The sequence below is a fragment of the Canis lupus genome, chromosome X (genome assembly GCF_011100685.1).
Source record: "Canis lupus familiaris isolate Mischka breed German Shepherd chromosome X, alternate assembly UU_Cfam_GSD_1.0, whole genome shotgun sequence".
Classification (NCBI taxonomy): domain Eukaryota; kingdom Metazoa; phylum Chordata; class Mammalia; order Carnivora; family Canidae; genus Canis; species Canis lupus.
In genome coordinates this window covers 20,152,370-20,174,266 of record NC_049260.1, presented here as the reverse complement: position 1 = coordinate 20,174,266, position 21,897 = coordinate 20,152,370, and the positions used below count along the sequence as shown (strand labels likewise).

At 46.8% G+C, this 21,897-nt stretch overlaps 1 protein-coding gene and 1 long non-coding RNA gene across 7 annotated transcripts in view; one reads left to right on the top strand and one right to left on the bottom strand.

Annotated features, from left to right (window-relative positions):
- The window catches only part of LOC119868416, a 32,048-nt gene extending 22,111 nt beyond the window's left edge, over nucleotides 1-9,937 (bottom strand). Inside the window, exon 1 of the long non-coding RNA XR_005386196.1 lies at nucleotides 9,700-9,937. This is a non-coding gene — a long non-coding RNA (uncharacterized LOC119868416). The remainder of the gene's footprint in view (nucleotides 1-9,699) is intronic.
- The window catches only part of PCYT1B (phosphate cytidylyltransferase 1, choline, beta), a 131,512-nt gene extending 117,032 nt beyond the window's left edge, over nucleotides 1-14,480 (top strand). For 5 of the 6 annotated variants that reach the window (XM_038587105.1, XM_038587107.1, XM_038587108.1 and 2 more), the window contains exon 8: nucleotides 10,643-14,210. In XM_038587105.1, the coding sequence (XP_038443033.1) occupies nucleotides 10,643-10,855 (213 nt within the window). In that variant the 3' untranslated portion in view covers nucleotides 10,856-14,210. The other variant, XM_038587109.1, reaches the window with a different exon arrangement.
- The last annotated feature ends 7,417 nt before the right edge of the window (nucleotides 14,481-21,897 follow it).

The window sequence follows — 21,897 nt, the reverse complement described above, 5'->3', positions numbered from 1 at the left end:
GTGGTTTGGCTTATCTGCAGAGCCAAGACAGTGGCACAGTTGGACTGGGGAACTCAGCAGAGTACAAGTCTGCCTGATTCTGGTTCTCAAAGAGATTCTTCTGGCCCTGGGGTCTGGTCTGCCTCTAGGCAGGAAGGGGAGCCGAGTCATAGCCCTCTGTTCCCACTGCTGAGTGAACCTCCCAACCCTGCCCGATCAGAAAGGCTGGCAAGAACAACTGGGAAGCTGCATAGTTGAACCAAGAGTATGGCAACAAGAGCTGATTGCCTGCAAAGCCAGTGCTAGGTGTTGAGGGTTCACAGACTCTATTCAGGCAGTGGAAGTAATTCATAGCCTACCTATTACTGAGTGCAGCTCCTGACCCCATCCCCCACCCCCAGCTCCAACCAGAAGGCCTGATTTGGAAAAACTGGGGGCCTATTTGAAGCTGGCCCTACTGTCCTACCCAGGCAAGGGAGATGAGTCATAGCCCCATCCACTGCTGAGTAAAGCTCCCAGCACCACCCAAACAGAAAGCTTGGCTATTAGACCTAGAAAGCTGCAAAGCCCAGAAACGTTTAAGCACAGAGTCCAACAGGCAGAGCTGATAGTCTGCTGAGCAAAGCCAGTGGCTCTGTTCAGGCAGGGAACTTGTGGCATAGGCGGGCTTGAGTCAAAACCACAAACCGAAAGCCTTTCTGGCCTTGGAGCTACTTCTCTTGCTGTGCCTGGATACATAAGCTAATTCATAGCCCTGCCCACTGAATACAATTTTCAGCCTGCCTGACTAGGGAACCTAACTAGAACACACAGAACACTCTGTATCCCAACCAACAGGCCTACTTACAGTTGCACTTGAACAGAGATCATTGCCCGTGATGGTCTTCATCTGCAGAGCAAAATAGGTTGACCCATTCTAGCCAGGGAATTCAGTACCTAACCTTGCCTAATTTAGGTCCTGGAACAATAAGCCATGTAGGCCCATTCTCCTGCCCCAAGAGGGCAGAGAAGCTAATTCATAGCTCCACCTGCTGCTTAGTATGGAGTCCTGCCAGCCTGACTGTAAGTCCTGTACGCCTGACTAGGGAACCCAGGCAATTGGTAACAGTCACACTTGGGTAAGGAACCAAACTAACAGTCTTATCTAACCATCCTCAGCCAGTGGCCATAGCCCCGACCTCAGAGCTCAACCAGGGGCCTCACCCAGAAATTGACCCTGATAGCAAACTCCACCTGCCCAAGGACATTACTAGCTAACATATCCAGAAACCCACACTGAGGGGACTGGCAAAGAGTTACCTCTGCCAAACAAACTCATAATGTCTGGAAGAGGAGGCTGCTTATGCAAGTGTACAGATACCAATGTAAAGAATCAAGGATCATGAAAAAATCTAGTAAACATGACACCAACAAAAGAAACTACTAAAGCTCTAATAACTGGCATTAAAGAAATGGCTATCTAAGGTCAGATTTCAGAATAATTCTCTTAAAGTTTAGTCAACTGCAATAACACATAGAAAACTAAAAAGGGAAATGATGCATAAACAAAATAAGTTTAACAAAGAAATAGAAACCATCAAAAAAACTGTAGAGCTGAAAAAATAAAATGAACTAAAAAATTCAACAGAGAGCTTCAAAAGGAGACTCTGGGCTCCTGGTTGGGCTTGTCAGTAGAGGGTGCAACTCTTGATTTGGGGTTGTGAGTTCAACCCCCATGTGGGGTGTAGCAATTACTTAAAATCTTAAAAGACTCAGCTATGCAGGAAAAAAACAGTGACTTAGAAGACAGGACATTTGAAATAACCCAGTTAGAGTAGCAAAAAGAAGAAAGAATGAAAAAAGAGTGGACAAAACATACAGGACGTAAAGACACAATCAAGATAAATAATATTTGTATTAAGGGAATTCCAGAAGGAAAAGAGAATGAGAAGGGAATAGGTACAGATAGTAAACTTAAAGCAGTAATGGCTTAAAACGTCCCAAACCTGAGTAGAGAAATGGACATCCCAATCCATGAGATACAAAGGATCCCAAATAAGATAAACCCCAATAGGGCTACACTGATACACATCGTAACTGTCAAAAGTCAAAGAGAAAATTTAGAAAACAACGAGAGGAAAGGGGTAAATTACATACACAGAACCATCATGAGACTATCAGGGGACTTCTCAACACAATTGGTTCAGGCCAGGAAAGAATAGGATGATATGTCTAAAATATTGAAAGGAAAAAAAATGTCAACCAAGAATTCTATACATGGCAAAGCTGTCTTTCAGAAATGAAGAGATAAAGGCTTCCTCCCTAAAAACAAAGCTGAGCTCACCACCACCAGACCTGCCTTACATGAAATGCTAAAAGGAGTTCTTTGAGTAAAAGGACACTAATGAACATCATAAAACATAAGGTAGTGTAAAACTTACAGGTAATGGTAAATATATAGTCAAAATTAGAATCTGAAATGTGGTAATGATGGTGTGTAATTCGCTTAAACTATTTAAAAGTTAGAAAACATTGTAAAAATAACCAGAACAACAATCTATTACTGGTTACATGATATAAAAAGTATGTTAACTGTAACATCAATAACCTAAAATGTGAGGAGGCGGGAGATGAAAGCATAAAGTTTAGAAATTCTATTAAGGTTAACTTGTTATCAGTTTAAAATAAGGTGTTATAATTTTAAAATATTTTATGTAAGCCTTGTGGTAACCACAAGGGTAAATCCTGTAGTAATTACACAAAAGTACATGATAAAGAAGTCAAACCATACAGATAGCAGAAGACAATGAAATACAAAAAAAGAAAGCAGGATACAAAACAAGGAATCATGGTTCTACAAATCAGTCATAAAAAACTATTAATAAAATGGCAAACTAAGTAGGTCCTTACCTATTAATGATAGCTTTAAGTTATATTTAATTGGATTAAATTCTCCAATCAAAACACATAGAATGGCTGAATGGATAAAATTTTTAAAACTTCTAATGATATGTGCCCATAAGAGACTCACTTTAGTCTTAAAGTCATACACAGAGAATGAACGGATGGGAAAAAGATTTTGTAAGCAAATGATATTTAAAAAACAAAACAAAACAAAAAAGTAGAGGTAGCTATATTTTATCATACTAAATAAACTTAAATCCAAAAATAGTACAAATGAGACAAAGAGGTCTTTTACAATTATTATTATACAGTGATAAAGAAGTCAGTCCATCAAGATATAACGGGGCACCTGGGTGGCTCAGTGGTTGAGTGTCTGCCTTTGGCTCAGGTCGTGGTCCTGGGGTCCTGGGATCAAGTCCCGGCATCAGGCTCCCTGCAAGGAGCCTGCTTCTCCCTGCCTATGTCTCTGTCTCTCTCTCTGTCTCTCATGAATAAATAAATAAATAAATCTTAAAAAAAAAGAAGATATAGTAGTTGTAAATGTTTGTGCACCCAAATATAAAAAGCAAAAACTAAGCTAAAAAAAGAAAACAGCAATACAATAAGAGTTGGGGACTTTAATACCCCATTCTCAAGAATGAATAGATTATCCAGACAGATAATAAGGGAACAGCAGATTTGAACAACACTATAGACGAAATGGACCTAATTGACATAGAGCATTCTATCCAACAGCAGAACTCACATTCTTCTCAAGCACATATGGAACATTTTTTAAAAAGATTTACTTAGAGAAAGCTTGAGTACAAGCAGGGGGAGGGGCAGAGGGAGAGGGAGAGAGAATCTCAAGCAGACTCTCTGCTAAGTGGAGAGCCTGACACAGGACTTGATCTCATGAACCTGAGACCATGACCTGAGCCAAGATCAAGACTGGGTTTAAAAAAAAACAAACAAAAAACGGTTCCTCAACCAACTGAGCCACCTACATGCCCCAGAACATTTTCTAAGATATACCATATGTTCAGCCACAGAATAAGTCTTAGCAAATTCAAGAAGACTGAAATCATACCAAGTACCTTTTCTGGCCATGATGGTTTCAAAATAGAAGTAATTAACAGGAGGAAAACTGAAAAATTCATAAATACATGGAAATTAAACAATGGTCTATGGAACAGCCAAGAGTCAGAGAAGAAATTAAAGGGAAAACATGGGCAGCCCAGGTGGTGCAGCGGTTTAGTGCTGCCTTCAGCCCAGGGCCTGATCCTGGAGACCCAGGATCGAGTCCCACATCGGGCTCCTTGCATGGAGCCTGCTTCTCCCTCTGCCTGGGTCTCTGCCTCTCTCTCTCTCTCTCTCTCTCTCTCTCTCTCTGTGTGTGTGTGTGTCTCTCATGAATAAATAAATAAATAAAATATTTTTTTAAAAAGGGAAAACAAAAATGTATCTTGACACAAACAAAAATGGAAACACAATATACCAAACTTGTGCAGACAGAGCAGTTCTAAAAGGGAAGTTCAGGGGCACCTGGGTGGTTCAGTGGGTTAAGTGTCTGCCTTCAGGTCAGGTCATAATCTCAGGGTCCTGGGATCAAACCCCATATTGGGCTCCCTGCTCAGTGGGGAGCGTGCTTCTTTTTCTTTCTCTCCCTCTGCCCCTCCCCACTGCTCGTTTCGTTCTCTCTCAAATTTTTTAAAATGGAAGTTCAGAACAATAAATGCCTACCTCAGGAAACCAGAAAGATCTCAAACAACCTAATGCTATGCCTTGGGAACTAAAGAGTGAACAGAAGTTCACTTTAGTTCACCAAAGTTATCAGAAGGAAGGAAATAATAGAAATTGGGTCAGAAACAAAGTAGCGACTAGGAACACAATAGAAAAGACCAACCAAACTAAGAGATGGTTTTTTGAAAAGATAAAATTGACCAATGTTTAGCTAGACAAACCAAGAAAAAAAGGACCCAAATCAACAAAACTACAAATGAAAATGAAAAAGATATTAAAACTGATGCCACAAAGGATCTTAAGAGGCTACTGTTAACTATACACCAACAAACTGAAAATCCTAAAAGAAATGGAAAATTCTTCGGAACATACAACCTACCAAGAATGAATCAGAATGAAGAAGAAAATGTGACAGACCAATTACTAGTAAGGAGATTGAATTAGTGATCAAAAATCTCTCACAGAAGAAAGGCCCAGGAATTGATGGCTTCGCTGGTGAATTTTACTGAACATTTAAAGAAGAATTAATGTAAATCCTTCTCAGACTCCTCAATGGAAGGAGGGAATGCTCCCAAACTTATTTTATGAGACCAGCATTACCAAAGCCAAAAAGAATACTAAAAACTACAGGCCACTCTCTCTAATGAATATAGAGGCAAAAATTCTCAATAAAATATTAGTAAACTGGGGGTACATGGGTGGCTCGGTTGACTGACTCTTGGTTTCAGGTGGGGTCATGATCTTGGGATTGTGAGATCAAGCCCCTGTCCGACTCCACACTCAGCAGAGCCTGCTTCCTCTCTCCCTCTGCCCCTCCCCCACACAAATGGGCACTCATGTGTTTGCTCGCACTCTCTCTCTCTCTCTCTCTCTCTCTCTGGAATCTTTAAAAAATATTAGTAAACAGAATTCACATTAAAAAGATATTTTACCATGATCAAGTGGTATTTATTTTGGGGATACAAGTGTGATTAAATCTATTACTATGGTACATCACATTGATAGAATGTAAGAAAAAATCTTATGATCCTCTCAATGGACACCGAAAAATCATTGGGTAAAATTTAATAACCATTCATGATAAAACCTTTTAACAAATTAGGTACAAAACAAATATACCTCAACATAACAAAAGCTGTAGATAACAAACCCACAGCTAACATGGTACTTAATGACAAAAGGTTCAAAGCCTTTCCTCTAAAGTCAGAAACAAAACAAGGGTGCCCATTCTCACTCCTCCTATTCAAGATGTTACTGAAATCCTAGCCAGAGCAATGAGGCAAGAAAATATAAAAGCCCATCAGAATTGGAAAGGAAGAAGGTTGTCTATTTGCAGATGACACGATTTTATACACAGAAAATCCAATAGACTCCAAAGAACTGTTATATCTAATCTACAAATTAAGTGAAGTTGCAGGATACAAAATTAACATACAAAATAAGTAGCATTTGTATATACTAACAATGAATTATCTGAAAAAGATAAATTGATCCCATTTATAATAGCAATGAAAACAATAAAATACTTTGGAATAAATTTAACCAAGGAGGTGAGAGATCTGTACACTGAAAACTGTAAAATAGTGATAAAAAAATTAAAGACAGAAAAAATGGAAAGGTATCCCCTGTTCACAGATTAGAAGAATATTAATAATGTCCATACTATCCCAAAGCCATCTATAGATTAAATACAATCCCTATCAAGGTTCCAATGGGATTTTTCACAGAAATAGAAAAAAATCCTAAAATTTATGTGAAACCTCAAAAGACCCCAAATACCCGAAGCAATCCTGAGAAAGAACAAAGTGGGAGGCATCACACTTCTGATTTCAAGCTTTATTATACAGCTATAGTAATGAAATCAGTATAATTCTGGCATAAAAAAAGACACATAGACCAATGGAACAGAACTGAGAGCTCAGATATAAGACCAAACAAGGGAGCCAAGCATACTCAGAGTAAAGATTGTCTCTTCAAGTAATGGTGCTAGGAAAATTGTATATTCACACATAAAAGAATAAAACCAGATCCCTATCTTACACCATTTGCCAAAGGTAACTTGAAGTGGGTTAAAGATGTCAATGTAAGGCCAGAAACCATAAAAATCCTTGAAGAAATCATAGGAGGAAAGCTCCTTTACGTGGGTCTTGGCAATGATTTTTTGGATAGGACTCCTAAAGCATAAGTTGCAAAATCAAAAATAAGTAGAACTATATCAAACTAAAAAGCTTCTGCACAACAAAAGGAACCATCAACAAAATTAAAAGACAACCTACAGACTGGGAAATATATGTGCAAACCATGTATCTGATATGAGTGAATATCCAAAATATATAAAGAACTCACACAATTCAATAACAAAACCCCAAAATAATCCAATTGAAGAACAGGTTAGGTACCTGAATAGACATTTTTCCAAAGAAGATATACAAAGGACCAACAGGTACATGAGAAAATGCTCAGTATCAGGGGCAGCCCGGGTGGCGCAGCGGTTTAGCGCTGCCTACAGCCCAGGGCGTGACCCTGGAGACCCGGGTTCGATGCCCACGTGGAGCTCCCTGCATGGAGCTTGCATCTCCCTCTGCCTGTGTCTCTGCCTCTCTCTCTCTCTCTCTGTGTCTCTCGTGAATAAATAAATAAAAATCTTTGAAAAAAAAAAAGAAAATGCTCAGCATCACTAGTCAATAGGGAAATGCAAATCAAAACTACAATGACTTATTACCTCATACCATTAGATTGGCTGCCATCAAAAAGACTAGAAATAACAAATGCTAATGAGGACATGGATTAAAAGGAATCCTTGTGCATTGTTGGTAGGATTGTAAATTGGTGTGGCCATGGTGGAAAACAGTATGGAGGTTCCTCAAAAAATTTAAACTGAAACCACCATATATACAATCCAGCAATTGCACTTTGGGGAGGAAAGGAAACAAAACTCTGTCTTAGCACTATCTGCATCCCCACAATCATAGCATTATTTAAAATGGTCAAGACATGGAAGCAACCTATCAATGGATGGAATGGAAAAAGGACAGTATGTGTATACAATGGAAGGTCAGTCAACTCTTAAAAAGGAGGAAATCCTGCCATTTGTGATAACGTGGATGGCTCTTGAGAGCATTATGCTAAATGAAGCAAGTCAGAGAAAAACAAATACATCATCTCCCAAGTGGAAAAAAAAAAACCCAAACCAACCCACAACTCATGGAAAAGGCATTCCGATTTGTGGTTACCAGGGGAGACATAGGAGTGAAAGAGGAAAAATCTGATTGAAAGTGATCAAAAAGTAAAATAAATAAGTAGTAGGGATGCAATGTATAGCACGAAGACTATAATTAACATTGCTGTGTGGTATATATGAAAGTTAAGAGAGTAGACCCCAAGAGTTCTCATCACAAGGAAAAAGATCTATTTTTTGTATCTATAGGGCAGATGTTAACTCATTGTGGTAATAATGTCATCATACACGTAAGTAAAACCATTACTCTATACACCTTAAACTGTGCTGTGTGTCAATTACATTTCAATAAAACAATTTTTTTACATGCTGGGAAGATTAAAAAAATCTGTAACAATCTGATGTATTAAAAGGTATCTCCCTTCTTAAAAAAAAAAAAAAGGTATCTCCCTTAATTATTTTGCATTTGTTTACTAGTGATGCTGAACATTTTGTATAGGTCATTTGTAAGTCTCTTGTGCATTGCCCTACCAAGCCTTGTGCTCATTTTTCTATGAATGTTTTTACATTCTTCTTTTTAATTTGTAAGCTCTTTATGTAAGAAAATCCACTATTTATAGTTAAATGTTGCAAGAATTTCCCCGTTTTTCACTTGCCTTTTACCTTATTTCATGGTGGTTTGGGGGAGGGTGCGGTATGTAAGTTTTACACTTTTACGTAGCCGGACACCAATCTTTTCCCTTATGGTTTCTCTCTTTGCTTTTATGCTCCCACCCAAAGGTATTTCTCAGACACAAATTTGATCATACCCCTCCTTTAGTTAAAATCTTCCAGGGGCTCTTGGGAGGGAAAAAAATCCAGATCCTCCTGGTGTTCAGGCCTGGCCTACAGTCAACCCCATAGGCACTCAGCTTACAGTCATGCCAAGAACTTTAGGTTGTACTCTCTCTCCTTAGCGCCCTCTTTTTGGAAAGTCACCCCTCCACCAGCTCCCCGGGCTTACTCCCCACCTCAGTCTCCTATTCTTGTACATCACCGAAGCCCCAGCTTGGATATAAGCATCTCCTGTAGAGCACCTAGTCTTCCGGGGTGGGGGGGGCGGTCTGTAATGGTTTGTAAAGTAACTCAAATGACAAGAAAAGTCTAAAATGGCAAACAGGAGAAACAGCTCTGGAGGCTGGCTTAGGATCACAAGATTGGCCTGAGGTGCTGGGGACTGAGGTTCCGTGACAAGCGAGGGAGAAATGAGGGCACAGGTGCCCCCCTCCCCCCCGCCGCAGCACGGGCAGGGCGCTCAGAAGTGGGTGGAATGGAATATGCGTGCATGACATGGGGGGCTGAGCTGCAGGCAGAGAGCAGAAGGGCAGGTCAGCGGGCACCACTGCTAGGCCAGGACTGGAATCTCCAGAAAGCAGGCGAAGGGGACAGCGTCGGGGGAGGGCTCAGTTCTGAAAGCACCGGGCAGTAGTCACCAGGGGTCCCAATCTGCAAAGTCTGTCTTACCACCGAAACCTCCTTTACCCACCGAGTCCCCCACACCGGCAAAGGACACTGCTGGCTTTCTAGTTCCATGGGCCAGAAACTGGAGTCACTCCCCTCCCTCCCACGCCTCACATCCCATCTGTCAGCAATTCCTGTGGGCTCTACCTTCAAAATGTAGCCAGACTGTGATACTGCATGATTCCGTTTAGAGGACATTCTGGAAAAGACAAAACTGGAGGGACAGAAAAAGGATCTGTTGCCAGAGGCGGGGGGAGGGGGTGGCCGATGGAACTCCCCTAGTACCCTGATGGTGGTGGCAGTCACACAACTGCGGGCATTTATCAAAACTCATACCACTGAAGACTAAAAAGGCTGAGTTCTACCTTAAGTCTGCTGTCCCTTGATGAAACCAAGGGGTGGGGGGACATCTACCCGGCCTCCGACCATTTTCTCACCTGGTCTCCTCCCGGCCGTGGGCGCTTCAGCATCCTCCGCGCTCCTGCGCCCCCCACTGCAGCCAGGGGCAGCGGTCCTTAGTCCGGACTCGAACTCCAGAGGCACAGGAGCTCTCCCGACATTTCTCTTCTCACAGTAAAGGCCGAAGTTCTCACATGGCCACAAGAGCCCAGGTGACACAGTGTTCTGTCCCTCCTCTGGTGACTTCCTCTTAGCCTCCTCCCCCACACGCCTCCCCTCTCCTCTCCTCTCCTCCCCTCCCCTCCCAGTGACTCCACTCCAGCCACTCCAACCACCACCGCCTCCTTACTGCTCCCTGGACGTGCACTGCGTGCTCGCTCCTCAGGGTGCTCTGTCCGGAGTGTGTTTGCCCGATTTCCATTCACACGGCTCCTCCCTCATCTCTTCCAGGGCTTGGCTCCAATAGCGTCTCCTCCTTGCGGTCTTCCCTGAGCCCCCTCATTACCATTGCTGCTCAGCTGCCCCCCACCAACCCCTGTTTGCTGTCGCCTCCTGTTTTGTTTTTTCTCACAACCGGTATTTCCACCTGACATCCACGTATTTGGTTCATTCTGGTTACTGTGTGATTCCTCGTCATGTGGAGGGGGACAGGGATTTCGGTTTTACCCCTCACTGCCCTCCTGTACCTAGGACATTACTATTCGCCTGGCAGATGATAAGTGCTCAGTGAAATTCCATAGCTGGAGTAAACAGTCCCAAGAACCAGCAGAGATGGACGTCTCTGTGTCTGCGGCTCACTGGCCTGGAATTTCACTCGGCTGCTCCCACAGGATGGCTCCCTGGATGCCATCAACTGTAGGCCACGTCTGTGGGGTGGCGGTGTTGTGGGGTGGCAGCTCTCCCTCCTGCCTTTCCCTTTTGTTTCCCTGCCACCCCAGATGGCTGACTTAACAGATTGCCTTTTCTCCCATTTCTCTCTAGAAGCAGATGTTCCAGGAGAGGAGTAGCCGGATGCTGCAGGCCTTGTCCCCGAAGCAGAGCCCTGTGAGCAGCCCCACAAGGAGCCGGTCCCCCTCCCGCTCCCCGTCGCCCACCTTCTCGTGGCTCCCGAACAAGGCCTCACCCCCATCCTCGCCCAAAGCAGCCTCAGCCTCCATCAGCAGCATGAGTGAGGGGGATGAGGATGAGAAGTAAAGGGTGCTGGCAGACAGCAAGGGCCACACCACACAGGCTGGGGCGAGGGTGGGGTCACCGGGAACGCCTGGGTGGGGTTGGAAGGGTAATGGTTGCAGGAGCTGCAGCTCAGCTAAGGGAAGGCCTGGAGACCAGCTCTCCCTCAGCCTCCACTCAGCCTAAGACTTGGGCTCTGCATGGAGGTTTCCAGCCGGACAACCTTGACAAACCTTCTTAGCAGCATCTAGAACCACTCCACTTTAACCTCGCTAAGAAAAGGTGCAGAGCACCCCCAGGAGACTTGCACTGAGTGGGGTGTCTTCTGCTTTGGTCCTTACACCCACCCCTATCAAGTACACCACCCATGGAAGCGGCTGTTCCCTCAATCTGCTACTTCCAGCTCATAAGGGCCCTGCACGTTGCCTCCTACCACCCAAGCTCTGCCAGAATAAAGCTGTTTCCGATAGAGGTGGCAAAGTGCTTCTGAAGTAGTCCAGTTCAAGAGAAACTCCAGTCTTCTCAGCATAGCCCCCGAGACCTGATGTTGCAACACATCGATTCTTTCCAGTTCTAGGAATGTGGTGCATAGACGAAGACATGCTTTGGCCACATATATAAAAGGTCATCTAGCATGAACCGTAACTTCCTATTCAGAGGACACTTGTGTCAAGGAGAATGCCATGTAAGGCCTAATATGTCCTGCCTAATATGTCCTGGCTGTCCTTTTCTCATCATTGGTTTGACTTCATGGTTTCCAGAAATTACCTTAATCTGTGGGAAATGCAACAAAGAAAAACATTATATATATATATATATATATAATGGAGGAACTGCTTTGCTTTGGCTCCAAGTTTAGCAGATGGCAGATGTCTCCTTAAAGGATGCTAACTACCGAATGGCTTTTCCCATTTCTGACCAGTTAACGATTTCATAGGCCTCAAGTGAACAGTTCGATGTACCAAACCACATAGTATACCCGTAGGGGTGCTACTGCACGTGTCTGTTCTATGTATCTCCCAATATGCTATCCAGGGTGTGTATCATACGCAATATGAATATATGGTGGTAGCCTTTTACGATATACGCTCTTGTGCTCCCCTAACACCCCGCTGCAATCCTGGGTCTCAAGGACTGCCTGGTTCCCTTGTGACGTGGGCACTTTGTCAAAAACGCATCCTGGATCCCCGTACAAATGTCTTGTCCCGACCAGGAAACAAGTATGTTGTTCTCATGGCCTCCCATAATGTTTTGAGGTGGAGGGAGGCCCCGGAGGGTTCCCCAGAGCACCGTGGGAACCTCAGTTTGACCTCCGCATTGAAATGGCCTAGGTGGTTATGTAGTTACCCCCGGCCCTAGGTTTTGCCAGATGGGATGAAGAGCCTAAGCACTCCTGCTGAGTTGTTTGAAGTTGCTCTCCACTAACAGGTAGGAAAGGAGCAGGTATAGTCAGGGCGTAGAACCACGCTCTCAGGTAGACGAGGCCCTGCCCGTCTGTCAGAGAAGCCAGAGGCCCGAAGCAGCCGCTGTGGGCAGAGCTCAGCATGTCTCGTGGCAGAAACACCGCCTTTCAGAAGCCCTGGGAGCTAGCCTTGTGGTGACAAGTGGGGCAACCGAGGAAGGAAGGTGGCATGTCTTTCCCCCTCGTGTCGGGGTCGAACTACCTCCCCGCGCACCTGGAGCTAAGTGGTGTTGACGGGGAAGCAAAAGCACGCGGCCGGCTGGCGGGGGCCCCGTTCCCGGCCGGCTCTGCAGAGTTCCGCTGGGCACCCGCGTGGGGACAAGAGCGCTGGCCGGAGGGCGGCCCGCGAGGACGCGTCGGTCAGTGGCCCAGGCCGAGAGCGCTGCTCAGCGCAGGGAGCCAGGCCTCGGGTTTCCGTCTGGCCCTTTGGCCCGAGCGCCGGGGCGGAGGCCTGGCTCCGGACCCGCCCGCGGGCAGTGCGAGGAGGAGCACAGCCAGGCAGGGCGACGTGGGGGAACGAGGGACGAAGAGAGGAGCCGAGGCGGCCTGGAGAGAGCGACGGCCGTTACCGAAAGTCTGTGCCCCCAGAGCATGTTGGGGCCTCGCTGTCAGGGCAGCCGGAGGGGAGGGCCTCCTGGTGCTTGTTCCACGGCCCAGGGCGGACAGACCCACTGTCACCCGGCCGAGCCTGCGGCGGGTCGCGCGGGCTCCACCGGCCGGTTCCGTGGTGGCAGGCCTTACACCCCACGTACCACAGGCGCCACTTACGGGATTCGACTCGGGCCACCCGAGCTGCCGGTGATGGGGATGAGCGACACCTGGTGTATCCCGGGGACGCGCCGAAGCCCCCCGCAAGCCACCCTAACTCTCCCCCTGTGTGCGCCGATACCTCCCCGCTGTCCTGAGGCCCCGAGACCACGGACAGGAGTGGGGGCGGGGATTCTGCAGCCCAGCCTGTGCCGCTTCGGGCCATCAGGGTCCCCCCCCCCCACGCTTCCTAGGAGAAGGCGGGGGTGCCCCTCGTTTGGGTCAACCAGCCAACAGCCAGGGCCACGAGAGAGTCAGGGCTCGGGTGTGAGATGTACAAATGATGCGCGGGCCCGGAGAGACGAGCGGAAACGCCGGGGGGCAGGGAGGGGTCCCTCGTGCCCTGGAAAGGGAGGGAGGCTTGGGCGAGGACTGCAGAGCAGCGCTGAGGAGGATGGCAGAGGGGGCAGGTGACGGCCCGGTGCGAACAGAGGGGGAGCAGTGACTTTCTGCTCCCTTTCAAAGCGTTGCTCACCCCCTCACAGGTGAGGAAGAAAGGCTTCCTTCCACGGCCACCCAAGGGCAGTGTGGGTGGTGGGGTGTGGGTGTCCGCCCCGGAGCCCCCCGCCCCACTGCATCGGCTGCCACATCCTCATCCCAGGGCCCTGAAGTCAAACGTTCGCTCTTCTACCAGCTAAAAACCCAGGGAGCTCTAACCTCCTGGTCCCACTGAGCGGCCTGTTGCCGGGAAGCCGCTCCGTGTGCCAGGACCTTAGAGAAGTGAAGGAAACCCACTGCGAGAGGGGAGCCCCTGAGACCCGAGGCTGCCTTCCGACCTGCTCTGTGGGCGTGCAGTCCTGCTCCGGGCCTCGGGCTGTAGTCACTGTGAGTCCATCCCTTGACGGAGGGACGGGAAGAGTGTGCGTTTGTTTTCTCTTCATCTTCAGGACTGATATAGCGCCAGGCACACCCCAGAGAGACGCGCAATGGGGTCACAGACTCCGCTGAATCAGATGAGCCCCTTTGGAGCAGAGATGTTCCTGTTCCTCGGGCATCCATTCAGCACTAGTCTTGGCCATCAGACTTAAAAAAAAAAAAAAGAAAGAAAGAAAGAAAGAAAAGAAAAAAAGAATAAGCTCATGAGGCATTTGCAACTTCTACTTCTCTCTAGACTTGAGTTTTTTGTTGTGTCACTGCGACGTGTCCTGGGACAAAGCCATAAGAAGAGCATACGTACTTAGGACTGCTGTGCATACAAGAAGACCAACACTCGTCTGGGTTGAAGTAAGAGCTTATGCCCAAGCAGTTGCTCTGGTGCTGAATTATGCCAACCCCTGGAATCAGCCCTCCAGCCCCCGCCCTCATCCCTCCCCAACCCACCCGGCTCCCGAACACCACAGCATTCCCAACTTGTTTATAAATAAAAGGATGCCTAATGCACTCGGGCCTGTCGTGTTCCTTAGGGGTGCCACTGCGTTCGGAACAGAGGTCCCCACCCGGCGTCGGGTTCCACTGCTAACTGGCCCTGAGCCCCCGCCAAACCACTTCACTTCTGTGGCCTCGGGGTCTGCCTTTGTCCAATGGGGGAGGGGGCTGGCGGTGGTGAGAGCTCTCTGCCTGGCAAGGCCTCTGAACTCGGGTTCCCTACCTTCTCCAGCCGGGATGCGGTCATGAGGCCACATGAGGCCACAGAGATGGGGCTTCCGCTCAGTGACCAGAGAAGTGCCCCCACACCCCCACCACCCCCACCCCCACCTCGGCGGGCCCTCGGGCTCCACCCACCGCCTCCTGTGGCCACCTGGTGGCTGCTTCACACCTGTACCTAAGGGGAGGGGCGGGGCCAGCGCCTCCAGGGGCACGTCTGGGGGACGGGGCGCCTCTGATAGGAGGGGAGCGGGGACTGGGGGTGGAGGCGCCCATCGGGATCCCGGCTGGCCTGCCGGGAGGGGAGCGGGTGTGGCTCTCCTTGAGCCCCACTGGGAAGTTCCTATGAACCCCATCCGGTGAGGTTTCAGGGTGAAATGCCAACAGTCCAAACGTTAGCCTGGACTCTAGAAGGCGCGGCCAGGCCTGTATCCGGCAAGGGAATCTGTTTAAAAACAGAATAGCTTTTTATTCACAGACCGTAGTACTTGGCTTGGGCACCCAGATCAAACACATCCTCGACAGGTCGTAATTACAGTAACAGCCACAGGTTTCTTCTTGACTTCGTGATGCCTCAGAAATGCTCTCAATGGAAAAATCCATCCTCAAGCATAATACAATTCACATTGAAGAACCCTAATATTTGCCCCGAAGAGAATTAGCTTTTGTTAATAAACAGAACCCCTGGAATAAAAATGTACGCTATCAAAAATGTTTACACACAAACCACATACACACACACACACACACACACACACACACAGTCCCCTAGTACTGGAGTCCTCGTTGATCACTGGAGTCAAATGTTTAACTTCCCCAGGTATTCAGCAGGAGGGGCCAGACAGAAATACTCCCACCGAAATGTCATTTGGATAAAGCATAACAAGTCATCAGCCCCAAAATACATAGCCAGTGCTCGAATCCTTTAAGAAATCATCAGGTAAAAAACCAGTAAAACCTGAAAATATCATTAAAAGCATAAATACCTGTGGGTGCTAATTGATCTTTGTCAGGCCCAGCTGTACTGCCCTAACTTATATTCTAGGGGGAAAAAAAAAAAAACGAATTAGCTGAATCTCAACCGCTGCTGACCAGATGTGGAAAACTTGAGATATGTGCAGTGCAGGCCTGACATGTCTCCTGCAAGCAATTTTTTTGCTCTCCTTACCTTCATTCTCTTTCTTGGGGGGCAGGGAAAGGAACTGATGTGCCAGGTTACTGTACTGTCTTCATAAAAGCAGAGTTCTGACGGAGAGATTAGACATAACTAAAATATTTGATATGTAACCTTCCATTTTCAAAGAATTAATGAATCTATACCTGAAAGAGTTGGGATACTTTATCCTTTCCACAGGGACCTTTTCAGCTAATTATACTTGCAAATGAACTTGTCACTCGAAAACCTCCCAAGTTCAAAGAAAACCTGTCATCGTCAGCCATGCACGTGGCAGGACACGACTGCTTGCACGGCTCGAGTTGGGAACCAGTGTTTCCTGCCTGGTAGACATGCTCCGCCCAGCAGGTGTTGACAAGATGCCACTCGCTGGTCCGACCACAAGCCAACATGAACACAACAGGGTCAGGGATTCTTTTTTTCCATATCCAGCACCCGAGAATGAACGATCATTGAAAGAAGTTGAAGAGGTGCATGTTAGTTTCCCACTTCTGTGACAAACTCAGTGGCTTAAAACAACACAGGTTTATTATTTTGCAGCTCTGGAGGTCGGAAGTCCAAAATGGGTCCTACTGGGCTAAAATTAAGGTGTTGGCGGGGCTGGATGCTCTGGGGGAGAATGTTTTCTTGCATTTTCCAGCTTCTAGAAGCTGCCTGCATTCCTCGGCTCGTGGGCCCCTTCCATCTTCAAAGCCAGCAATGGACAGCGTGGCCTTTCTCACATCCCACTACTCGAACATGCCTCCTGCCTTTCTCTTCTACTCGTAAGGGCTCTTGTGTTTGCATTTGCTCCCCCTGGATAATGCAAGAAAACCTCTCAGCCCTAAGTTCATCCGCAACTTTAATTCCTTCTTGGCGTGTGATATACCATGTTCCCAAATTCTGAGGATTACAACGTGGACAGCTTTGGGCAGCCGTTGCGCTACCACCAGGTGACTGAAGATGACCGTCGCAAGCCCTTGAACCTTTTTCCGGCTCCTGAGGTGAGAAACTCTCATGCAGATAGATTCATGGTCCTCTTTTTAACATTCTTGTATCTGCTCATGATGAGCCTGCTTAAAATGTTTCTCCCGACTCTTGTCCACAAGAGAAGCGCGGACTAGGTATAATGGAAGAGGTCTGGCCCAAATGAGCATAGGCTAGTTGGTCCGTGAGGAGAGACGCGTTGGGTCCTCAACTCACGAACACGGAGCCATGGCTGGTAGCGAAGGGAGGGTAAGAGCCCCTGCCCTGATCTCTACCCTCCCACTCATACTTGGCTATCTCAAGAAGGCAAAGCCAAAAGGGCAGCTAACCGGAGTCTTTGGTCGTCGGATATGTTCCTGCTGAAACAAGCCCAGGAACACAGTTTCTAACAGGCAGGATCGTTGCCTACTTTCCGTCTGGATTTTGACTTTTGGTTTTCCTGGTCCTTGGGTGATGACCACAGCCACTTGAAGCTAGAACTCACTTCCAGTCATCCGGTGTCAAAACACTCCACGCTCCTTTCTGGAGTAACTCATTTTCTCGTTGTGGCCTTTATTAGCGTTTTAACTTAAGGCCTACCGCACATTCCTGTCTGGAGCATTCAAGAAACATTTGAGGGGACCCCTGGGGGGCTCAGTGGTTTAGCACCTGCCTTCGGCTCAGGGTGTGACCCCAGAGTCCCAGGATCGAGTCCTACATCAGGCTCCCTGCGTGGAGCCTGCTTCTCCCTCTGCCTGTGTCTCTGCCCCTCTCTCTGTGTCTCTCATGAACAAATAAAATATTAAAAAAAAAGAAACATTTGAGTGAGCTGCTAGGTCCTAGGGATGCAAAGGTTAAGGAGGACACGATCCTGTCTCTCACCCCAATTTCAGCTCAGTAGCTTGAGTCTCAACTCTGGCCTCTTCTGACTGGCCCTCCCTTTGAACTTTCCCAAGCTCTTTATATTATTTTTTTAATTTTTATTTATTTATGATAGTCACAGAGAGAGGCAGAGACACAGGCAGAGGGAGAAGCAGGCTCCATGCACCGGGAGCCCGAGGTGGGATTCGATCCCGGGTCTCCAGGATCGCGCCCTGGGCCAAAGGCAGGCGCCAAACCGCTACGCCACCCAGGGATCCCAGCTCTTGATGAACAATCAGACCAAGTTTCTGATTCTGCCAAAGAGAATTTTACAATGATCTAACTTCATATTCTTTTACTAATCTCTTTGGGTATAAGGTGCTCCTTCTCCTAGTGCAAGGACTGCCAACTCAGAGTGGGGGTGGGGAATAAGTAAATTTTAAGTAGATTTTCTGTTTATTAGAGACCACTCTTTGAGGATGCTGAATGGAGGAGGCTGATGAGGTTTATTTACCCCTTAGCCAGATGCATGAATAAGGCTCTAGGCGAGCTACCGAAGTCCTAAGGCATCAGCACACACTTGCTTGCAAGGCCTTAACAACAGGTGCGGAGCTTGGGCCAGAGCTCTCTGGATGGAGCTGTTGGATGAATGACATGGCCTTCCGAGGTCTCACTCTAAACTCCTTGATTGCAGTGTGATCGACGGGCCTCTCTCACCTGGATAATGGGGTGGAATTTGCCCTCCTAAACTTGCTATTTTGTTACCAGGTGAAGCCCTAGGAAAAGAGTTTTCATATAGGTGGCTCTGTTCCAATTACCATGCAAGGTGACAACAATCATCCCTAACTTCAGAAATAATTACACTAGGGATCCCTGGGTGGCGCAGCGGTTTAGCGCCTGCCTTTGGCCCAGGGCGCGATCCTGGAGACCCGGGATCGAATCCCACATCGGGCTCCCGGTGCATGGAGCCTGCTTCTCCCTCTGCCTCTCTCTCTCTCTCTCTCTCTGTGTGACTATCATAAATAAATAAAAAAAATAATTACACTATTATATAAAACTGTTAGTACAGAGTTGTGGAAGCTTCTGCATCCATCACTGCTATTAAAATCATTATCATGTTTATTTTGTTCAAGGACTAGCAAATTCTGTTTGGACAAGAATGCCAGAGGACAGGAAGAGTACCATTGGCTAAACTTAGGAGTTCATTGTACAGTAAGAAACAGCAAGGCTGCTCAGTTGCCCCAAATTCAAATCAACAAGGCCTTTTATCTCTTCCAGGTATTTTCCAATTACCTGTTAAAGAGAACATTGATACAGTTGCAAGGACCCTGGTATCCACTCTGTGTGAATGGAGACAGGATTTGCTGTTGCCTCCTACCGGCCTCAAAGACGGGTTTGTCGTTTGGACTTTATCAGTGGTTTTCAACCCAGTCACGTTAGAATCACCTAGGGAACTCGTAAAAAACGTATTTCCCAGAGACCATCTGATGAAATGGATCCAAAGTGGGGTCCAGGACTCAGAGGCTCCAATTAAGACCAAGTTGAGACCCCCTGGACTATACTTAGCACTTCAACTTAGGGAACAAAGTGAGCCTTAGACAGTAACTAGATTCGGAGGCTGGTGATCAACAGCTTATATGACAAAGACAAGAAATGATCTGTGATAGAGCTATCACAGGTAAAGGTCTACGTATCATTTGCTTATCCAAAGACATTGTTACAGTGATAAAAGTGTCATCAATGGGCAGTGGGCAGAGGATTCATTTTAAGACCAACATTTAGAAATGCCAAAGGTACCGTTAAGCACCCAGCCCAATGACTGGTGAAGACGGGTGCCTGACGTTAACAGGGAGAATTCAATAGCGCGTAATGGCTATTTAGAGCTGCACCATCCAACACAGTGGCCACTAGCCCCATGTGGCTTTTAAAATTTAGATTAATACAGGGCACCTGGGTGGCTCAGTCAGTTAAGTATCTGACTCTTGATTTCAGCTCAGGTCATGATCTCAGGGTCCTGGGATCAAGCCCCACATTGGGTTCCTTGCTCAGCACAGAGTCTGCTGGAGATTCTTTCTCTCCCTCTCCCTTTGCCCCTCCCCCTGCTTGTGCATGCTCTGAATAAAAATCTTTTTGAAAATAAATTTAGATGACTACAATTTATTTTTTTTATTTTTTTAAAAGATTTTATTTATTCATGAGAGACAGAGACACAGGCAGAGGGAGAAGCAGGCTCCATGCAGGGAGCCCAATGTGGGACTCAATCCCAGGTCTCCAGGATCACACCCTGGGCTGGAGGCAGCACCAAACCACTGAGCCACCCAGGCTGCCCCAGATGACTACAATTTAAATGGAAAATTCAGTCCCTTGGTTGAACTAAGCATATTTTAAGTGTTCAGGTGGCTAGTGGTGACCATATTGGACAGCACAGATAAAGAACATCCCCATCACCGCAGAGTTCCTGTGGTGGCTAGTGGTCTACAGGAAGCCTTCCCCGAGGCAAGCCCTCCTACATGACGTCTTACGGTTTATTCATGTTACCAAAGAGTACGTTTATGTGTTACTACGGAGTGAACATCTGCAAATATCAGCAGATAATCACTTGCAAACATGCATTAAGTCATGGGAAAACCTTACAATGACTGGGGAGGAAGTTGCAAAGTACACTGAAGTTCAGTGCACTGCAGTGGCTCCCCAGAACCGCAGACTGCTGAATTGGAGGGTCTCTTTGTGAGCCTAAACCATACTTACTGTATGATTTCAGAATGGGGCAGGAGTGGCTGCGGCAAGAACCCTATTCCCTAGTCATGAAGGATATTTTAGCACAGTGGCTGACTTTTGGTAAAATTCAAACAGATACTTGAAAAATACGAACTAAAGCCACAGTAATTTTCAAGAGCCACTGCTGTTGTATGCTTTGGGCAAAATATATCACAACATAAAAGCCGTTGATTGGTACCTGCTTCCTATTTTAGGTTTTAAGGAGTGCCATAAAACAGCAGACCTGGAAAGAACTTTGGAACCATATAGTCCAACTCTCTAATTTTATAGACAAGGAAACCAAGGCAGAGTTAGCAGCTACCTGGTAGCAGAATCAAGGCACATGTGCTGATTTCTTGATATCAGCATGCCCCAGGAAGCATTCGAACCCAAGTTTCTTGCATCAAATTGTCTAGGCCTGTTTTTTAGTGATGAACATACAACACAGCAGGTATGTGGCTCTCAATTTTAAAAAGACACCCATTCACCATTGAATGTTTAGTAAAAGAATGACACACTGGTAAATAACATGAAGACCACACCTCTTGGCTATTCAGCAAGGCCACAATTGCAGCCACAGGCCTTCGGAGGCACTGGGTTCTGCTGTCAGTGCCGCACCAGTTCCACCAAAGACACCATGGAACCAACAGGCCTTTAATTGCAAATTTCAAGTTATCTTCTGCATATCCCATATGGCAATAGTTCTCAACTTATATTTTTTTTAAAAGATTTTATTTATTCATGAGAGACACAGAGGAGAGAGAGAGAGAGAGAGAGAGAGAGAGTCAGAGACACAGGCAGAAGGAGAAGCAGGCTCCATGCAGGGAACCGGACGCGGGACTCGATCCCGGGTCTCCAGGATCACGCCCTGGGCTGAAGGCGGCGCTCAACCGCTGAGCCACCAAGGCTGCCCCTCAACTTGCATTTTTAAAGAATCCCCCACCCCTCCGCCGTGGCATTTGTTAAAATATGGACTCCAGAGCATCTGAATGGAGCTGAGGGAGAGCCCAGGAATCTGCATTTAACCAGCGCTTCAGGACGTTCTGGTGCCGGCAGTCCATGGCCAGGGAGGCCCAATTTGCCCAGCACAGTCCTGGTTTACATCTGTTTACAGGCTTTGCAGTATAATTATTAACAGTGCTCTTTTCACTGTCAAAAGTGTCCTGGTGTAGACAATATATGGTCCCCTTTTTCCGATCCACGGATCACTATTTTGAAAAATATCGTTAAAACTATTTATGGTTAAGCAGCCTCTTTATTTTGCAAACAGGGTGTTCCCCGCTACCAAGAATCCAAATTACCTATTCCTCCAATGGTTCATGAGATTTTAAGCAAGCATCCTTGCCCCTTCCCAGCAACTTACAAAGGTGCTTAATGCTGCTCATTTATTAAATTTCAGGAAGTGAGATGACGAGGCTCACAGGTGGCAGGGATGAGACAGGCCAGAGCTCAGGAAAAGACCACACTGACGCACAG